Below are 19,318 nucleotides of genomic sequence, written 5' to 3'. Positions count from 1 at the left end.
TCAAACCCTGTGCCCCGGATTCCTCACCCAGCGGCTGCCATGGGCTTGCTGGGGCTCTAAGGAGACAGCCCAGAGCGGCCACACTGGCCACTGGAACGGGTGGCTTAAGTCTGAATCGGCCAGGCTCACGGGGCCCTTATTTTAAGCTGAGACTCTGAGGGGTCAGAGGTGTGCCTGGTCCCCTGGGTGAGTCGCTGTAGCTCAGGCTCCCTTCACTGGAGGAGAGAAGGTAGATGAGGGGCACTGGACGAGAGAGAGGAAACCCCTGACCGGCACTCCCAAATGACCCTTTCTGACCACCCCCCAAATCAAAATGTGCGGCTGACCCAGAACCCTGCCAGGCCTGCCTGAGCCTTGAGCTGCGGCCCCCACCCACTGGGGTCCTCAGAGTGGAAGGGTGCAGGGGTGGGACTTCTGATCCAGGAAAGCCCTGAAGGGTTCATCTTGCTCTGGCCCAGTTCTGGCTGCCTGACCTGTCCTTGGAGTCCTGCCCTCCCTACTCCCACTCACCAAAGCCTCCTCTCTCCTTCACAGTGATTACAGGAACATATATAATTACAGTAATTATAATAATGGCACTCATTATCATAGTCACCCCATCTGGGGGGACTTTGTAGATTACCGGGCACTTTCATCAACATTATCTTATTGAACACCATTTCCCTGATGTAGGCCTTCACCCCTTGGATCTGGGGAGCCCTCCAAAAGCTGCTGCTTCCCTTGCAACCCTTGGGACCCAGTATGTGGGGTGCCTACCTTGAGGCCCAAACCAGCCTCACAGGCCCTGGCAAGGGCCCAGAGCCCTGCCTTTCCACAGGGCCCCCCGTGGGCTCACCCAGAGGAGGCAGGAGGTGGTCCTGCGCAGGATAGAGGCAGCTCCCAGCTGGCTGGACCATCACAAAACCCTGGGGCTCCTGACCTCAACTTTTAGACATGGTGCATAGAAGAGGGGCTGACGTCCAGAGACACACAGAACCCTTCCCTTTGGGAACATGGGGGAGTTTGGAGACGTGGGGCTCACTGTGGAATGTCTAAATCTGGCCTGGAGACTCAGCCCTCGGGGCAGATGGGCCAGCCTAGGGGCTTGTTCCCAGTTCCTTTCGTGTGTATATTCTCACCTTACAGGACAGGAAGAACTCAACCTTTCCCATCAGGATGGCCCTGGGATTCTCGATCTCAGTCCCCGGCGGGGGGAGACAGGGGCCATTCCTTATGATGGGCACTGGTCAACTAGTGCAGGTCATTTCTCTGGGGCTTCCCCGGGCAAGGGACTCTCCTTTTGGGGCTGGGTTCCTCCTCTAGGGGGAACTGGTGCTGTGGGTGGAGACAGAGGGGGAGGCAGAGCCTAGAGGCAGTAACCATGGAGGCCCTTTCCCGCTAGGGTAGAGGTGGGGTGGGGGGCCCAGAAAGTGAGGACCCCTCCCATGCCCCTGGGCTGGCCAAGCTGTGTGCGGCCTCAAGGCTGCCCTCAGCCCCACATCCCAGCTGCCCACCCTCGCCCCACAGAGCTGCCTCTGCCCCATGTCTGGACGACTCAGTCTTCCAGGGATGGGTTCTGGTGGATGCAAGGGGTAGATGGACAGGCACTGCAGGACAGGTGGGTCCTGGTCTGGCGTATGACCCTCAGCTCCCCAGAAGGGCTCTCTCTGAGGCCAGAGCCACGCCAGCAGCCTTCCTGGGTGCTGTCTCTTTAAGGGGCACCACCCACCCCCTGCCAAGGGCTGCTGAGGGATTAAGGTCTTAGAGGAGCTTAGGGAGAAGGAGCGGGCAATGAGGTCGAACCCTCTTCCAGAATTGGGTCCCAGGGCAATGTCCAAATGCTCTGGCTGGGGCTGGACTTTGTGGCTGAGGCTGCCCAAAGACACGACCTGGCTGTTGGCTGAGGTCACCCCTCTGCAGGGGACATGGTCCAGAGGGGACTGGGAGCAGTGGGGATGTCCAGGGACTGGCTTCCCTGAAAACTGTCCTTTGGTTTTCTACCGGAGCCTGGCTCCTAGGGGCACGGGGGCTCCCTGGAAACCGGCCCAAACACCTACCTGCTGCTTACAGCAGAGGTGACAAGCACTTGGAGGCCAGGGGGCCAAGGCCAGTGTTTGAGAAAACCCTGATCCTGTGGCTCGGCCTCTCACTCAGGCCAGGGGCGCAGCAGAATGGCTGTGGCCCTAAAATTCCAACCCCTCCTCTGGCAGCCCACCCCATCCTCCACCCTGAGCCCCAGCTGGACGCCAGAGCCCGGAGGACACCTCGTCTTCCCACCCCTCGGGGTGCTTCACTTGGTTTTGAAGCGTTTCACACCTTGACATCTTCTGGACCTCGCGGTGCCCCGTACGGAGCATTTGAACTGAACATCAAACACCATGGGGCTGATTGTCCACGTTCAGGCTCCCCTTGGACAAACGGGGAAGTGGTCAGCCCTCCGGAAGTGAAGAGGATTGGAGTCCACGGCCATCTCCGTGTCCTCCCAGGACCCGGTCAGCCTTTCTCCTTTTGTCCTCACCACCCCTCCCTGCCCGAAGAGCAGAAGTTGCCTGTTTACTCCCAGCAGAACCAAATGCAGCCCCAAGGGGTGTCCGCTCCACCCCCCCACCCCCAACCCCCGAGCCAAGCTGGCCGGGCCGTGACTGGGGCCCTTGTTCTGAGCACGCTGACCTCACGGGCTGCGCCCAGCCCGGCCAGTGCTGCCCGTGAGCCTTACCAGTGCATCTATCCCCGAGAAGGTGTGGTTCGCGTTGTCCAGGGAGTAGATCAGCTGGTACACCCCGTCATTGGTCTCGCTGTTTCCATAGAAACCAACGCCCACCGCGGCACTAGAGGCGAGACCCCAAGCAGAGTCAGAGGTGACACCCAGAAGAGAAAGTTTTTTGTTTTGTTTTTTCAAGCACAGTATTTTTAAGAGCGGTTTTTGAGTCACAGCAAAGTCGAGCAGAGGTACAGAGATTTCCCACATCCCCCGTGCCATCGAGAACACCTGCACGGACACGTCATTATCACCCAGCGTCCACGGCTTACCCTAGGGACCACTCTGGGTCTGGAACGTTCTGTGGGTTTGGACAAACGTATGACACGTATCCACCGTGACGGTATCCTACGGACCGGTTTCGCTGCCCTAAAAATCTGTGCTCCACCTATCCCGCCCTCCCTCCCCGGCCACCCTGATCTTTTCGCTGTCTCCACAGCTTTGCCTTTCCCGGAATGTCATATGGTTGGAATCAAACAGGCTGCATCCGCTTCAGACTGGCTCCTTTCACGCAGTGCTATGCTTTTAAGGTTTCTCCACGTCTTTTCATGGCTTGATAGCTCATTTCTTTTTAGTGCTGACTGACAGTCCAGTGTCTGGGTTTACCCATTCACCTACGCAAGGGTACCTTGGCTGCATCCAAGTTTTGGTGATTACGAACACAGCTGCTGTGAACAGCCGCTCCTTTTTGAGTAAGGAGCTCTTTCCTCCCCAGGGAGGGAGGGGAGGGAGTTCCGGCAGGTGAGGGAGGTGGGGGTGAAGGTTCACGGCCACCTTGCCCCTGGCCTGGCTGACCAGCTCTACAGTACATTTCCTTTAGGCAGAGAATACTACTGCTGTCTTCAATCTGGCAGCTCCAAAGCGGGGAAGGTTGCTGGCCTGGCCCTAGGGATTCTGCTGCTCCCCAGGTGACTGTCATAGGGAGGCTCGGGGGACCCCTGAGGTCTCTCCTGAAACCTCCAGGAGCTGGGCCTCCCTCCCACCATCCTCTACCCTTTTCCCCTGCTTCCCCACAGCACCCATGGGGCCGCCTGCCATACTGAAACCTTCCAGCTGGTAGAAAGTTCCTTCTGACATGGAGCTGCGGCCCACATCCTCACGACGTGCACCCGCTGGTTCTCGACCGTCCTGGGGGGCGGCCCGGAAAAAGCCTCCAATTCTGCAAGACGCCCCTCGGGCATCAGAATGTGGCTCCGTGTCGTGTCACCTCTTCCCTCCTGCTCTCCAGGTCAGACACGTGCCCTCCAGACCCCGGCCCACATCATCACTGTCCACCAGGTTCAACCCCTCCAACCGGTCACCGGCGCTCCTAACCACGGCCTGTGGGTGAGGCACCCACGGCCAGGTGTCCGCTCGGTTCCGAGCACCCGGGGGGCTAAGCCCCGGCAGCCCCCCTCTCCCCACTGCCGACCCCGCGGCCTACGACCCCCCCCACCGGATCAAGCCTGCTCTCCCCTCCTGCCTGTAGTGCCGCTCTGATTTTCGTTTTGTTTCAAGCAAAAGCAGAACTTTCAATCTGTCCTTGTGAAACCGCATCTAGTTGGTTTTGATCCAACATTCCAGCCGGGACACATCATCTCACATCTCGCCTACATCATGTGCCGGACTTCGTCCGACCTGAGCCACTGGGGGTTCACTGTGCAGCCTCCGAGATCTCACCCAGAACAAACACTACCTCTGGGGGGGCGGGAGATGAATGCACATGGGCATGCACTTACGTGTTTTCTTTTCTCCTTAAAGAGGAAGGATCTAGGGAGACTTCACAGAAACCTCCTCCCGGGGCGGGCTCAGCCACGAGCTCAGTATTTCTCGGAAAGTGGCTCGTGGACCACAGGACAGAATCACCTGGAGCGCCTGTTAGAAGTGCAGGTAAGGGGCACCCACCCTGCGCCCACCGTGTCAGTGTGCTCTGAGCACGTGCATTTATTTGACAGCGAAGTCCCTACCGCTTCCTCTGAGTCACACACAAACACACACACACACACACACACACACACACACACACACACACACACGCTGGCCACGGTTTGCTGTCCCGCTGTGTGTTCTGTTCATTCAACCGCATGTTCAACCAGCTTTCATTCCAGTTCACTGCACTTAGGGGCGCCTGGGGGGCTCAGTCGGTTCAGCGTCCGACTTCGGCTCAGGTCACGATCTTACGGTTCGTAAGTTCAAGCCCCCGCATCGGGCTCTGTGCTGATGGCTCAGAGCCTGGAGCCTGCTTCCGATTCTGTGTCTCCCTCTCTCTGCCCCTCCCCTTGGGCTCTGTCTGTATCTCTCAAAAAATAAATAAACATTAAAAAAAAATTTTTTTTTTAATTTTTATTATGCTCGGAAAACACCTTTTGTTTGCCCCTTGCGTTTCTAACTTTCTCCTTTAGTCACCTGCGTCATGATCTAGTGTTTTCTGGGGATTTGGCCTGAAGCCAACACCTTTCCATCTCTTGCTGTTTTGGGGATTGGAGGTATTCTACTTCTCTGCCTTCTCCTAGTCCGGATTTATCGGAGCTGGCCCAGGAGGGCACCTGGTCTTCAAGACCAGAAATGGCCCTGGCTGTTCAACGAGGGCCTCCCAGCTCCCGCTGGGTGTCATGGGTCCTGCCTGGGCCACGTAGACCATTCTGCTCGAGGAAAGAGACAGAATAAATGCAGTGATGGCCCTGCCTATTTTTCCCAGCTATAAAATTACTGTCTCCCAAACAGAAAAACACAAGGAGCTCTCCTCATACCCCTCTTGATGTTTTGGGAACCTGCTGCTGGTACTTTCTTCTATGGATTGAATCTCCTCTCTTCTCCAGGATCCTTACTGTCAGAGCTCAACACAACATCTCCCCCCAATCCCCCCAACCTCACCTTGTACCCCGCTACTCCCGCTTTTTCTACTCCCCACCCCCCCTGACTCTACCCCTCCGTTCCTTCCAATCTGAGCACAACCCCAGTGAAGGTGACTGTCAGCCACTCTACTTACCGCTGTTCCCCAAGATCCCCGTAGCACCCCCACCCCAGCCCCGTCATCTGCTCTCTCTGCTCTAGCCTCACTGGCTTCTTCCAGTTCCTTAAATGTCCTGTGCTCCCTCCTGCCACAGGGCCTTTGCACGCACTCCTCTTCCTTCTGGCTGGAAGTACCTCCTCCTACCTTGCCCCCCACTTTTGCCTGGTCACCCTATGGATCTTGGCGTCCATCATCCAGCAATGCCCGACTCGAGTCGGCCATCCAACTTGACGCTTGTTCCTTTCCTCCGAACTTACTTCTCAGTTCGTAATTTAGTTTGTAATTGTAAACAAGTGTGTAATTCTCTGCCTCTCCCAGTGGACCAGGAGCCACAGAAGGCAGAATTAGAGCCTGTGCTCACCGCCGGCTCGCTCTTGCCTGGTGCAAATAGCATGTAGAATTTTGAAGGATGAGTCACGTCACATTTCTGTTCTGAGTTTTCCTTAAACAGCTGGTAATTATTGCTTATTGGGATTGACCCTCGTAAAGTCATTCTCACTGTTCCAAAGTATTCTTCTGTCATTTGTAGAGGTTTTTTTGTTTTTTTTTTACTCTGAGTTCCCAGAGAGGGCTCGCTGTGTGGTAAGCACTACAGTTTCCTTCACTGTCTCCTGCCCCCCTCCAGCAGGCGGCCTTTATTCTGGTTACTTTGTGGGAGCTCCTCTCTGCTGGGCGTCAGACTCGTCTTTGAACTCCTGACTCAGGCAGTTTATGATTTAGGACCCGGCTGCACGTTCCCTGCTCTCCCCCCCACCCCCCCACCAGCCCTAGTGCTCAGAATGTTGGGATCATTGCTACCCTGCTTCCAGTTCCTTCCTTCCTTGGCTTGGAGGACCCTTACGCTGCAGGCGGGACGGGACGTGACCATGTTCTAATGGAGAAGAGACCACAGTAGAGAAGTGAGGCTAATGGCCCAGGATCACTGCGTCCCGCCCGCCTCTCATCCTGCCGCTGAGGCAGACAGCTAAGTCCCACTGTGGTTTTTGGATACAACGGACACTTGGCAATGAGGGTCTCTACGCCTTGAGGGTGACCACCCCCAGGAGCATCTCAGGGTGGATCCGAGGCTTTTGGAAAAACCTCTGTAGATACGAAAACAAGAAACATACAAGCAACTCCCGAAAACAGACCCAGCGTGTGTGTGGACACTGCCCGGGGGGTGCGGGCTCTGGCACGGAGTTGGAAACCCTCATGCGCCGTCTGAAGGCACTAAGAGCTATTGATCTCTTGAGAAGATGGAATTGATGGAGACTGCAGCCAAATTTTCTCTGAGCTCGCAGACCAGCCGGGAGGGTACTGCGATGCAAACAGCAGACACCCCCTCCGTCCGGGAATGCCGTCTGGCAAACTGCTCCAGGAGCTGCCGATGGCGGCAGGCACGTGCCCGGCCAGGCCGCACAGGACTGCACCAGGACAGAGGCGCACTAGGCAGACCCCCATCACCACCCCACGAATCCAATTCCCTCTGCTTCGCAAGAAACGCCTTCACCCTGTGAAGGGTTCTGCCATCAAGGTACCCGGAACTCGGTCGGGAGGATGTGGCCAGACAGCGGACGAACCCCTTGGGGTTTGGTGAGGGGCTGGTGGTGGAGGGAGAGGGTACATGGTCTGCAAGGCAGCACCCAGTGCACACAGGGACACTCACCAGCAGACGAGGCCGGCCACCACCGCCGTCCAGGTGACACAGCAGGAGTTGCGCCGCTTGGTCTGTATGGCCTCGTCCCGCCTGCAGCAGCATGCACAGACCACGTACGCCGCGAGGAAGATGAGGTTCAGGCCCAGGCAGACGGCGGCCACCAGCCCCAGGAACATCAGTGACTATAGGGGAGATGCCTGGGGTCAGCACTTGGTCCCAGGGCAGGTCCGGAAGGCGCCCTGCCCCAGGGCCCTGAGCTCCCACTCGGGCTGTGAGTGTAGGAGCCGTGACTGCACGTGGTCGGTCACCCATCCTCTCCTCTGCCCTTCCTCCCTCCTCCCACAGTTGAGGGTCTCGCCCTGTCCACACGGGGCCTGGCACCGGGGTTGGGCGGGGGGGTGCGGGGGCGGATGTGAGGGAGAAGGAGCTGGGCTGAGGTTGGTGGCTTATGCACCTGCATGGAGATAGGGACCAAGCCCTGCCTGATGAGCAGCCCTGAGATGTCCAAGAGACAAGGCAGGAACCGCCAGCTGGCAGTGGGGGCTGCGGGTGCTGAGCTGCGTGGCTGGGGGACAGACAAGGAGGGGGACATCCCCGGGGGTCCGAGGGCCGTGGTCTCCTGGAGGACACAGGGCTTGGGCAGGATGTCTCAGAAGCCAAGCGGAACCTGGGCCAGGGCCAGGAAGGGACGTCTGGTATATCTGCTTCCTCTGAGCCTTGTTCTAGATGCTGGGGTCCCTCCAGAGAAACCAGAAGCCAGGGCTGTGCTGGAGGGGGAGGAGAGAGGTCAGAACATGCACCCAGGGGGTCCCTTTCACTAAATCCGTAAAGGGATAGATGTCCGCCAGGTGCCAAGGGCAGCAGGAAAGCCCAAGATTCTGAAGCCCGTCTCAGGCCAGCCGAGCTCCTTGGGGTCCTGCAAAGAGAGCTGCCGTCTGTCAGGCGGCCCGGAGGCACTCCCCTCCTTGCCCTCCAGTCTCTTGCTTCAGCCAGATGGACACCAGATGGCCCCAGGATTGGTGGCCGCCAGCCAGGGCCAGACCTGGCTGTAAGTCAGGCTCCTGAGCTGACAGCCTCACCCTGCTCCCCACGTGCCCCCGGGGCGGGGGGGAGGGGGGTTCCTGGTCTGGAGTCCCCTGCCCTCTAGTCCGGGCTGGGACTGTTGGGCTGGGAGCCCAGGACCTCCTGGTCTAAGGTGGGAGACCAGACTTGAGCAGGGCCATGTACCCATAGGAGACAACCCTGAAACACAGAGGCTGGGCTCTGCTGTCCTCAGGCTGGGGGCCATTTTCGGCGGGGCGAGGGGGGAGGGGAGCGGGGGCTCAGAGAAGTGAGGCACCTGCTGGGTCCGCCCTGTCTTTCTCTGCTTGGCTGCTTGGCCCTGTGAGGTCTTGGGGACCCTGATTCCACCTGCTCAGCCCGTCGCCTGCACCTGCAGGCTTCTGAGCCTAGGGACAAACGGCCAGCGTGGTGGGGACAGTCCAGAAGTGGGCAGGGGCAATGGCTCATTTGGGAATGGGGATGGTGGAGGGCGTAGTGTGGTTTCACCTCCACCTGGGAAAAATACATCACTGCTGTTGCAGGAACTCGCCTCTCGGCTCGCCTCCCTCCCTCAGCAGCGTGGACGGTAAGCCCACCTGCAGGCAGCTGGGAAGGCCCAGTGGGTCTGAACACATCACCCCTGCAGAAGGGTCCCTGCAGTCCTCAAGGTGTGGCCGGGCACTGCCTGTCCTGTGACTGATCCGGGAGGCCCCCACCCAGGTGAGACAGTAGAAAGGAGCGGCCCCCTTCCTGCCCCCAGCCCATTTGTCCTCACTAGAGGGTCCTGCAGCCCCGGGCCAAGGTGAAGGGGGCCAAGGAAGACTGGATGTTAGGGGCTCACTACTCAAAGTGAAGTTCACTGACCCGCTCAACATGGGCCTCTCTTAGAATGCAGAATCTTGTTAGAAATGCAGGGTCTCAAGCCTCGTTCTGCACCCTAGTGAGTCAGAACAGCATCTAGGGATGGTCCCAGGAGATCTGTATCCCGCTCAAGTCTGGGAGCACTGATGAGCGCCGACAGACTTTTCTCAAACCTCTTCCAGCAGCTTAACGTTTGCTTCAAACATGCTTGCTTAGCGGAGCCCCGCTATTCAGGGCCTCTTCTCACTGAGGAGTGGACCGAAAAGCCACGCTTTGTCCTGGCCACCCTCTTGCAGGCCCCCGAGGCCCCTCTGCTAAAACCCAGGGATCCCCTGACCAATCTGCAAACCACTGCACAATGAGCATACGCCCACAACCCAGCAATTCCGCTCCAGGATATTTGCTTTACAGAAAGGAGGGCCTGTGTCCCCACAGGATACGGACATGAGCGTTCACCGCAGTGGTAACAGCCCAAGGGCGGAAACAATGCAAACGTCCACCAACAAGAAAACAGATACATGTGCGATGTGCTATAGTCATACACTGGAATACTACGCGGCCATGGGAAGAAAGCTGCAGCTACACACACGGCCGAACGGCGATCTCACGGGCACAGTGGTGGGGGAGACAGGCCAGGCAAAACGGCAGACATAAAGTTCAACGTCGAAGAAACCCACCTATGCTTTTATTATTATTATTATTTTTTTAGAGAGAGAAAAAGGGCATGTGCCTGTGTGTGAGCAAGCAGGGAAACGGCAGAGGGAGAGAGAGGGAAGGGCGGGGGCTGGGAGAAGGAGAGGGAGAATCTCAAGCAGGCTCCACACTCAGCCCGGGGCTCGGTCCCGCGACCCTGGGGTCATGACCTGAGCCAGAATCAAGAGTCAGATGCTCAACCAACTGAGCCACCCAGGCGCCCTAGAGAAGCGTACCTATCTATAGTGACAGGTGGGAACAGTAATTCCCTTTGGGAGGGTATGGACTGGGAAGGAGTGTGAGGGAGCCCTGGGGAGGTGGGAATATTCTCTCAGGATGGTATCACACACACGTATTGAGGTGCACACTTAAGAGTGTGCACTTTCCTTTAAGTTGTTCCTAACGGGGGAAAAAAAAAAGCAACCTGAACCCCGACAGACCTTTTGTATACCTCAGAGAGCGGTTCACATCCAGTCCTCCTCCCAGTTACCCTTGACTTCTAGCTGGCCTCCTGGCCGGCCCCCTTCCCAACCTCTCCCTACACAGGCAAAGCCACCACTCTGCCATGCGTCCCCACCCAGCAAGGGAGGACCTCTAAGCGGTAGTCTAGACATGGGCTGGTGCCATGTCAGTCTCCGCAAACCACAGCCAGCTGCTGCCCTTAGTCTGTGTGCTGGCTCCCCTAGGTCATGCTCTCAGAGCCCCCTGCCCCCTGTGAGCCAAGTTCCGGGAGCAGCGCCTCCCAAGCTGGGCAGCTGCCTCAAGTGGGTTCCCGGTGATGCAGCCCAGCCTGGGGAGAGGCCAGGCCTGGGAAACCCAAATGCAGGGGGGCCCTTTGGTTAGCAGTTCACCTCCAGACGTCTCTCTGGGTGCTGGGGGGATAGGGTGCGACGGCGGGGAGGGCAGGGAAGGAAAGGAGGAAGTTGGGGAAGGGGGAAGAGGAGGAAGGAGGAGCTGGAGGAAGGAGCGGAAGCCTAACCAGCAGAACCCCACAGCCGCCTGGGTGTCACCTGCCACCCTGGGAGAGACAATTATGTTCCTGCCCCTAATTAACACTGCAAGTCCCTATGTGCGGTGGCAGTGGGGGTGGGGGAGAGCAAACCTCCCTTCCAAAGGGACCTGGGAGCTCTGCTCACAAGTCCCCTGCTCTCACAGAGCCTGGAAAGTAGTTTCCCACATCAGTCCCACCTGCACAGTGCCCGGCAGCTCCCACCTCCCCACTCTGCCCAACACCAGCCCACAGCAGCTCCACATCAGGGCTCGGGGCTCCCGCCTCTCCCCCCATCAAAGTGACTTCAATTAGTTCTGGTTTGTCACTCTGTGATGAGAAACCCAGAGCACGAACCCAGGACCCAAGGTGGGGCGGCACTGACTGATCTGTACTCTGGGAAAGCGGACCACGAGGGGCTTCTGCACGAGGCAGGGGAAGGGGCGACAGCCTGGGTCCCCCTCACCCCAAGAGGTCAGGAGACAGCTAGAAAGTGAGCGAGCCCCGGGGGCGGAGGGTGAGGCCAGAGGGAGGGGAGCTGCAGCACTGGAGGGAAGGGTTAAGCCCCCCCACCACCAGCAGGGGAGGGGGGCGCAGCGTGATCGTCCCATGACCATGACTCAGTGTTCAGACTGAATGAATGGGGCTTCCTCATTCCAACTTTGGCTCCCCGGCTCCCAGCCGGGCCTTTCCTCCTGAGAGCTGCCCCCAAGGAAGGGGGTGGGGGGAGCCCTGTAGTTCTGGGTCCGGCCCCCACGCTGTCCCCACCCCTGGCCTGAGGTCACACACTTGGGACTCTCTGGGGAGCCTAGGAACTGAAGCACCATCCAAAACTAACACGTGGAAATCCACGTCTAAATGCAAAACGTTGCAAACCTCTCCGTCTAAATGCAAAAAGTTGAAAACCTCTCCTCCACCTCACCATGCACATCTGGAAAGGACACCCGGTCTACAGAAGCAGGGAAAGGAAAGGTGGAACAGGAAGCACACGTGTGGCTCTTGCACGTTGACCGTGGCCACCGCGAACATTTGCACGGCATCTGGAACTTTACTAAGACAATTCATCTGGTCTCCCTGCACTGGGGGGGTGGGGGTGGGGTGGTGAAGGCACAGCTGAAGGAAGGAACCCAAGTTTCTTGTTCTGGAAAAGAGACACAGCCGGATGCAGTGCTCTGTCGCCCGAGAGAAGTATTGCCCTTGGACACATTACTGAGCCCCCAGCCCATCTAATGATTTGTATCACTGGGTCCCACTACGTCCCTCTATGTACTAAGTGTGTCTCATGCAACGTCTCATTCGGTACTTGCAGATGAGGGAAGGGAGGCTCAGAGACGGACAGACACCTGCTATGAAACATGGTAAGTGATAAAACTGGGATTCCAACCCAGACAGCTGGATGGCAGAGCCCCAGCCCCACCTACTCAGCTGCGGTAGCCTGACACCCAGAAGCCCTGGCGGCCTTGGCAATCACGTGACCCCACGCCCAGCACAGCCCTGGCCCCAATCTAGTTTGTGGAGCACTCCGATGACTGACAGCAGAAGGTGCCCGATTCGTGGTGTTAACTGACCTGGCACTTGGGAGGAAAGGGACTTCCAGGAGAGACCCATGGTCAGACAACTGAGGAACTCAGCCAAGTATGAGCCACCTAAAATAACACCCCAAACCACACTTCCCATCCTGGCCCCTCACACCCACATCGCACTCGGTGCCCTCAGGAGAAGGGCCAGGAGGGCCGCTCATCACTGGGAGTCATTTGATGCCCAGTTCGGTGTGCCAGGGTCTAAACCCTGGGACAAGAGGGGCAGGGGGCTGTGAGTGGGTCCCGCTGGCTCAGCGGCCACCTGCCCATGGGACTCGGTGGGGTCGGGGAGGTTCAGGCCCTGCCAGCCACAGATGCTGGCTGGACAGGCGCTGTCTATGGGGTCGTAGTGGGGGAGGGGGAGGGAGAGTACCCTACCCCTGCCCCCAGGGCTTCTTGTCCCAGCCAGTTTAGATTTCTTTCCGTGAAGAGAATAAAATTATGGTTGGAGACCCTGGGTGCAGGATCTGGGAGCAGGATTTGGGACACAGCAACGAACACACACACACACACACACACACACACACACCCAACAACACAGCTGTCTCAGAAATCATATCCGCCTCTTTTCATGCATTCATTGGGAGCGGAAGATTCCCTGGAGCTATCCCCAGGCGGCCACATTCTCAGGGAAGGCTGACTTCCACAGGCTGGGCTCCGGGAGAGGGAGGGGCAAACACATATTAGGAGGGAGCCTGGCTAACCCGCCCAACTGTCTTAGCAGGAAGGGGTCCTGATAGCCTCCTCTTTCTGGAAGGGCAGGCCCCAGGTGCCCGGGGCCTGAGGGCGACAGGGACACTAGGGGTTATTATTAGACTCCCGTCACCACCGGGGCACTGCACACCCTGCCAGATCAGGATCCCCGGGGCCCTGCAGGAGAAAGGCCTGGTGGGGGAACAGGCGAACAGCTGACTCCAGGCTCAGCCTCCCGCTCAGCCTCTCTAGACCCAGCAGAGGCCCCGCTCTGCCCCGACCTGCCCCACACTGGCAGATCACGCCTGAGAACCTGACACTCTGCAGGCAAAGGCCACCAGGGGTCAAAGTCCCAAGACGGGTCCCGTCCTGGGCTTTTCAGCCGGAATCTTTGACCCAACAGTGAATTGACTCAGCTGGGCCACGGGAGGCCGGGGCGGCCTTGGCCAGACCCAGAAGGCTGGGAGAAATGTGCAGCTCCGCCAGGGCCTGGAGGTCTGGGGAGCCCCTCCCCCTAGGGCAGTACAGAAACGGCAGAGGGGAGGGCCGGCCGAGCGGAGAAAGGGCAGAATGAGAGGATGAGGGGAGTGGCCGGCCACGAAGCCAAGACCCCAGAAATCCAGGGCCTTGGGGGTAAATCACCCCCAGCTGCCCACTCAGCCGCCTCCCCCAGCCCTGCAAACGTCCAAGAGGGGCCCAGGCAGAGGTGTCGGCAGCGACTCCCGCCCCGCAGGCAGGGCTGGGGAGGGAGGGGCGCTGCGGAGCTGAGCTCGGGGAGACCAGTTTCTGCCCAAACTTCTCCCAGGCCACACACACCCGGAAAGAGAGCGCCCGTCTTGGAACCGCAGACGGAAGAAAAGCCCGAGGCGCCTCTGGCATCCCCGGAGCTCGCTCAGGAGCTGCCGGGGTACCGCCACAAATACCCGCTCCCCCGCGCTCGGCCCCTTCCCCCGCGCGCAGCCGCCGCGCCCTTCCTCCCCGTATCCCATCCCGGGCATAACTCCCATCTTTCCAGTTTCCCCGGCCCACGAGGTTCCCAGACGGGAAGGCCGTGGCCAAGCGTCCCGGGGGAGAAAGGGAGAGGGGTGACGAGGCTGCGGGGGGAGACTGGGGGCGGGTCGGAGAGGCGTATGGAGCGCGGCGGGCCGGGAGGGGGAAGGGGTGCCGCGGGGGCTTGGGGCGCCGGCCGTGACCCGGGTCCCGGCGGCGCGAACTCACCTCCCGGTAACTCTCATCTCGGGGGTTGAATGTGCTGTCCACCGGCTGCAGGCGCAGGCCCAGGTGCGGGACGCTGTGCAGCCACGCCACCCACCAGGGCGCGACGTACTCCACGCGCGCGGCCAGCATGGCTCGACCCGAGTGCGCCCGCCTGCTGCGGCCGCCGCTACCCGGCCCGGGACGCCCCGCCCCGGCCCCGCCCCGGCCCCGCCCCAGTGCAGGCCCCGCCCCGCCTAGCTCTTCCCGGGCTCGACCCTCGCCCTGGGCGCGCCCTCGGGCTGCAGGGGGTCGGCCCTGCAGTCAGCAGCCTTTTCCTTCTGTGGATTCTGTCCTGGCCCCGAGGGCCAAAGAGGTGGAAGGAGAAGTGAAAACATCACCCAAGCACTCCTGTTGATTTTTTAAATTTATTTATTTGGAGGGGGGCGGGGGGAGACAGAGAGGGGGAGAGAGAGAATCCCAAGCAGGCTCCAAGCTGCTAGCACACACTCTACAATCATGACCTGAACTGAAATCAAGAGTCCCACGCTCAACCGACAGAGCCACCCGGGCGCCCCGCTCCTGTTTCTTTTTATTTATTTATTTATTATTATTATTTTTTTAAACTTTTTTTTTTAACATTTATTTATTTTTGAGACAGAGAGAGACAGAGCATGAACAGGGGAGGGTCAGAGAGAGGGAGACACAGAATCGGAAACAGGCTCCAGGCTCCGAGCTGTCAGCACAGAGCCCGACGCGGGGCTGGAACCCAGGGACCGCAGATCATGACCTGAGCCGAAGTGGGCCGCTTAACCGACTGAGCCACCCAGGCGCCCCACCGCTCCTGTTTCTTAACAGCAGTCTCCAGGTCCCTGGGTTCTCATCACTTATTATCAAACCAGGATGTGCAGCGTCAGGGAGTACTGCGAGCAGTGCGTCCCGGCCCGAGAGTCAAGACAGCCATTCCTAGAGCTTCCAGAGGAGAGTTAAGTAAGCTGACAGACTGGGGCCTCGGGTAACAACAGTCTGCCCCTGGGTCACTAGTTCTAAATTCACTCCCCGTCATTTATGGAGCATCGGTTTCGTAAACCACGCGGACTGAGATGTGGCTCTGTCCTGGGAGCCCCCAGCCATCTGCCCAAACAACTGACTTGATGCGGCTTTGGAAACACTGGGGCCTGGGAAGAGCAGCTTGATTCTTTGGGGCAGGCGGAAGGAGGTCCTGGAGGAAGGGATCCTCGAGCTGACCAGGAGGGAGGGAAGGGCTGGACATCTGGGGGGGGAGAGGGGGCGGGAGGACACAAGACCGTCAACAGCATGTATTTACTGAGCACCTACTATGTGCCATGCACCACAGGCACTGAACAGGGCCGATGGAAACCCTTGGCCGAGGGCACTGCACTCCAGGGTGTGGCTGCTAATGGCGCACACAGAAATCTGCAGACCGCCGTCTTAGAGGGGGCTGCGGGGGAAAGCAAAGGGGAGCAGAGTCAGCAGACACAGACGGGGTTGGTGGTAGTCGGAGATCCGGTGAAGCCTCTCGTGGTCGCCTGGCCCTGAGAATGCTGAGCACTCACAGAGGGCCAGGTGTGAGAAGGTCGGTTCTGGAACTGCAAACAGTGTGGTGTGACCGCAGGACGCCAGGGGCGGGGGAGGAGAGGTGAGGCTTGAGGCGAGGATGAGGTCAGGGTGGAGGGCCGCCGGGGTTTCAGTGGGAGTGGAGGAGTTACGGACGGGTTGGGCTGGGACACGGTCTTGTGGGTGGTCGTAAGGGGGCCAGAGACAGGGGTGAAGAAGGGGACTCGAGAGACTCCTGAGTTTCTGGCTGGGGAGCTGGGTGCCCTGAAAGCATGGCTGCTAGAGGTTGGTGGACCACCGACGTCCCTGCCATGACCCCTATCAAAGGGCCAGGGGCCAGAGAGGGCTTGCGGATCTGTAGTCAGGGGATGGTCCCCGGAGCCTGGCTGTGGCCATCTCATCTACGCATGCCCAAAGAGAACGCGCCCAGGGGGCCACAGGAGGCCGCGGACCACGCCTTTCTCATAGGGGTTTTCATGAATTTAACAAACTTTGAGCCCCTTCTCTGTTCTAGCGGATACGGTGATGGATGAAACACCCGTGTTCCTCTCTGCATGGGGTCTCAAGTTTACTAGGGGAGGAGAGGTGGCCTTCACCCCACTCAGTGATCATTGCTCTCAAGAGTCTGGTGTTGGGAAGGGGGGACTTGTTAACTTGGGGTGTCCTGGGGGAGGGTTCTGAGCCAATATCCGGTGTAAGGGTGTGGAAGGGGACAATCCCAGAGTCCTCTGAGGGGGGTGGGTGGCAAGGAGAGACTAGGGAACTGCAGGGACAGAGAACAGATCAGGGCTGATTGCCGCACCAGGGCGGGAGAGTGGGTAAGAGGGAACGTTTCTAGGTGATGGAAATATGGATTGCAGTGATGGTTATGCCACTATAAACGTTTGTCAAAATTCATAGACTTGCACACTAAAAAAGTGAATTTCACTGTAAATTACACCTCAATAAGCTTTACTTTAAAATAAATACCTTTAGGGGCACCTGGGTGGCTCAGTCGGTTGAGCATCCGACTTCAGCTCAGGTCATGATCTCACAGTCCATGAGCTCGAGCCCCGCGTCGGGCTCTGTGCTGGCAGCTCAGAGCCTGGAGCCTGCTTCAGATTCTGTTTCTCTGTTTCTCCCTCTCTCTGCCCCTCCCCCGTTCATGCTCTGTCTCTGTCTCAAAAATAAACATTAAAAAAATAATAATAAATACCTTTATTTAAAAAAAAAAAAAAAGATGGGGAGAGATACGCAAGGGCCATTTCACACATGGATTCTGGTCTCTGACGTGGCCACAGCTGCTTGCAGAGGAAAATGTACTTGGAGCGATTTCCCAGGGCCCAGGGCAGGTGCAGACAAGAGGATGTGGCCTTGGAACTCACTCCTCCCGGTGCCACGTGCATGGTTGCCCTCCCATTCCTCTCGGCCAATAGCACAGAAGGCTCTAGCTGCTGACCCTGCCTCCGGAACACCTTGGAGGCTTGAGGATTTGGCATTTCTCCAGAAGATCAGATCACAGCAGCGAACTCTTAGTGCTTTAGGGGAGAAGCCAGAGACCTCAAGTGGGAGGGGTCTGCCTTCTGGGAGGTGGCCCCTCCTACTTTGGGGGAATTGACCTTGAACCCGGTACAGGACCGTCGTGCCAGAGCAGAGGCTTGGGCCCCAGAGAGGGAGGGGGCGGGGCAAGGGGCGGGCCTGCACACACCTGACAGACCACAAAAGCTCCGCCCTCAGGGCCATCCCTGCAGCCACTTGGGTGCAGCGTGGAACACCCAAACCTGCTGGGCCAGTCTGCACCCAGCTAGACAGTGATCAACTGCCATCGTTCTAGCTGCTTCTCCAGGGGCCTGCTGACCTAGGCAGGCCAGCCTGTGAAGCAAAACAGCAGAAGAGGAACAGGAACTCTTCATGGAGTTGACGTGAGAACAGCCCCCGCGCCCATTCCAAACCGGCAGCCGTGGCCCGCACCTGGCCGTTCACCTGCTGTGCAACACGAATGGGCTCACCCGAGCCTACAAGCTGACCTCAGCGACGCAGCGGGTGACCCTGGCCACCCGAGGGCTTGGAACACACCTAGGCCTCAAACCAGCCGAATAATCATCTCTGCAGTTGGCCTCGGCCATCATGGCGAGTTTAGAAAAAGTGCCCCAAATGGCTGAGGCAAAAGCCAGCGCAGAGATCCACGGCAGGAAAGGGTGTCTCCTCTAGACTCCGAGGCCAGACAAATGCCCACGGGGCTTGTCTCCTAGGAGCTGGGGCTGGTCTCTGGACAATGTGCTGGGACAAAAGGAGCCCAAGTGGCAAGCCCGCCCTCTTCCTGGGAATCTCGAACCCCCGAAGAATGGAGAAGACTGGAAGCCACGGAAGGTGCTCCATTCTGGGTTGGTCAATGATCACCGAGCGCCTGTGGACCCCTCCTGGAAGAAACCTGTGCCGCTCATGACTAGACTCAATAACTCCCTTATGGCTTTAGAATTTCTATAGGGAAAAGGAAAAAAAAATCAACTAATGAATTCAGGCACTTAGCTGCTTGGGAATGGATTTGATCTTGTCAACCAGCTCGAGACACTAGGCACTGGAGACCGCTCATTTGCTGTAGCGTGTCGCCACCTTGTGGCCTATCCTGATATGGCCCTCATTCATCTCAAAATGGCCAGGTGCCAGATAGGGTTCCAAAACCTTTTACTATTCGCTCCTTTCCCCTTACAATAAACCCCGGAAGGGTCAATAGTTATTTGCCTTAACGATATGGAAACTCAGGCAACGCTGGGAAAGGCGGTCTAGCAAACCCCACCCAGCCCTGCATGGGCCTTGCACACGGGAGCCCACACAACTTGTACCAGGGACCTCGTGTGGAGGCACTTTGCTGGTCGGCCTCAATGTTTTTTCTGCTTGAAATATGTGCATCCTACAGCACCTGCCCAACCCCACTGTCCTGAGAGGGGAGGGGATCCTCGGAGGCTCACTGCCCTGCAGCGGCACAGGGAGACACCTGCTGACCACGGGACACCGCCACCGCCTGTCAAAGCCATCTTCCGGTCTCTTCTCTGAAAGCACGGTCCTATCCCTGCTGGACTTGTCCACGGTGACTGTGAGATCAAGGTGCAGTGAGCAGACAGGTTTGCAGTTCCCCGGGACTGGTTACCAGCACACGGTGCTCAGTGAGGTGATTTCTCAAGATCACGCTAATTGGCAAGTGGTAGAACTTGGGATTTAATCCCCAAGGAGCCTAGGCTGGCTGGGGCCTGCACTGCTCACGCTGGGAATACCCTTACGGGCCTGAGCAGTGGGCCCCATTCACACCCCCCCACCCCTGTGAACTCGACGTGCACCCCACTGCCGT

General features: G+C 58.5%; 1 protein-coding gene across 1 annotated transcript in view; it reads right to left on the bottom strand.

The window, feature by feature from the left end:
* The window catches only part of TTYH2 (tweety family member 2), a 38,143-nt gene extending 23,531 nt beyond the window's left edge, over positions 1-14,612 (bottom strand). The window contains exons 1-3 of the mRNA XM_060645520.3: positions 14,440-14,612; positions 7,375-7,547; positions 2,696-2,807 (exon numbers count right to left, since the gene is read on the bottom strand). Of these exons, the coding sequence (XP_060501503.1) occupies positions 2,696-2,807; positions 7,375-7,547; positions 14,440-14,568 (414 nt within the window). The 5' untranslated portion in view covers positions 14,569-14,612. The remainder of the gene's footprint in view (positions 1-2,695; positions 2,808-7,374; positions 7,548-14,439) is intronic.
* Positions 14,613-19,318: the final 4,706 nt, after the last annotated feature.

This window comes from Panthera onca, chromosome E1 (genome assembly GCF_046562875.1).
Source record: "Panthera onca isolate mPanOnc1 chromosome E1, mPanOnc1 haplotype 2, whole genome shotgun sequence".
NCBI lineage: Eukaryota > Metazoa > Chordata > Mammalia > Carnivora > Felidae > Panthera > Panthera onca.
Note: the sequence above shows the minus strand (reverse complement) of the source record. Positions and strands in the feature narration are given on the sequence as shown.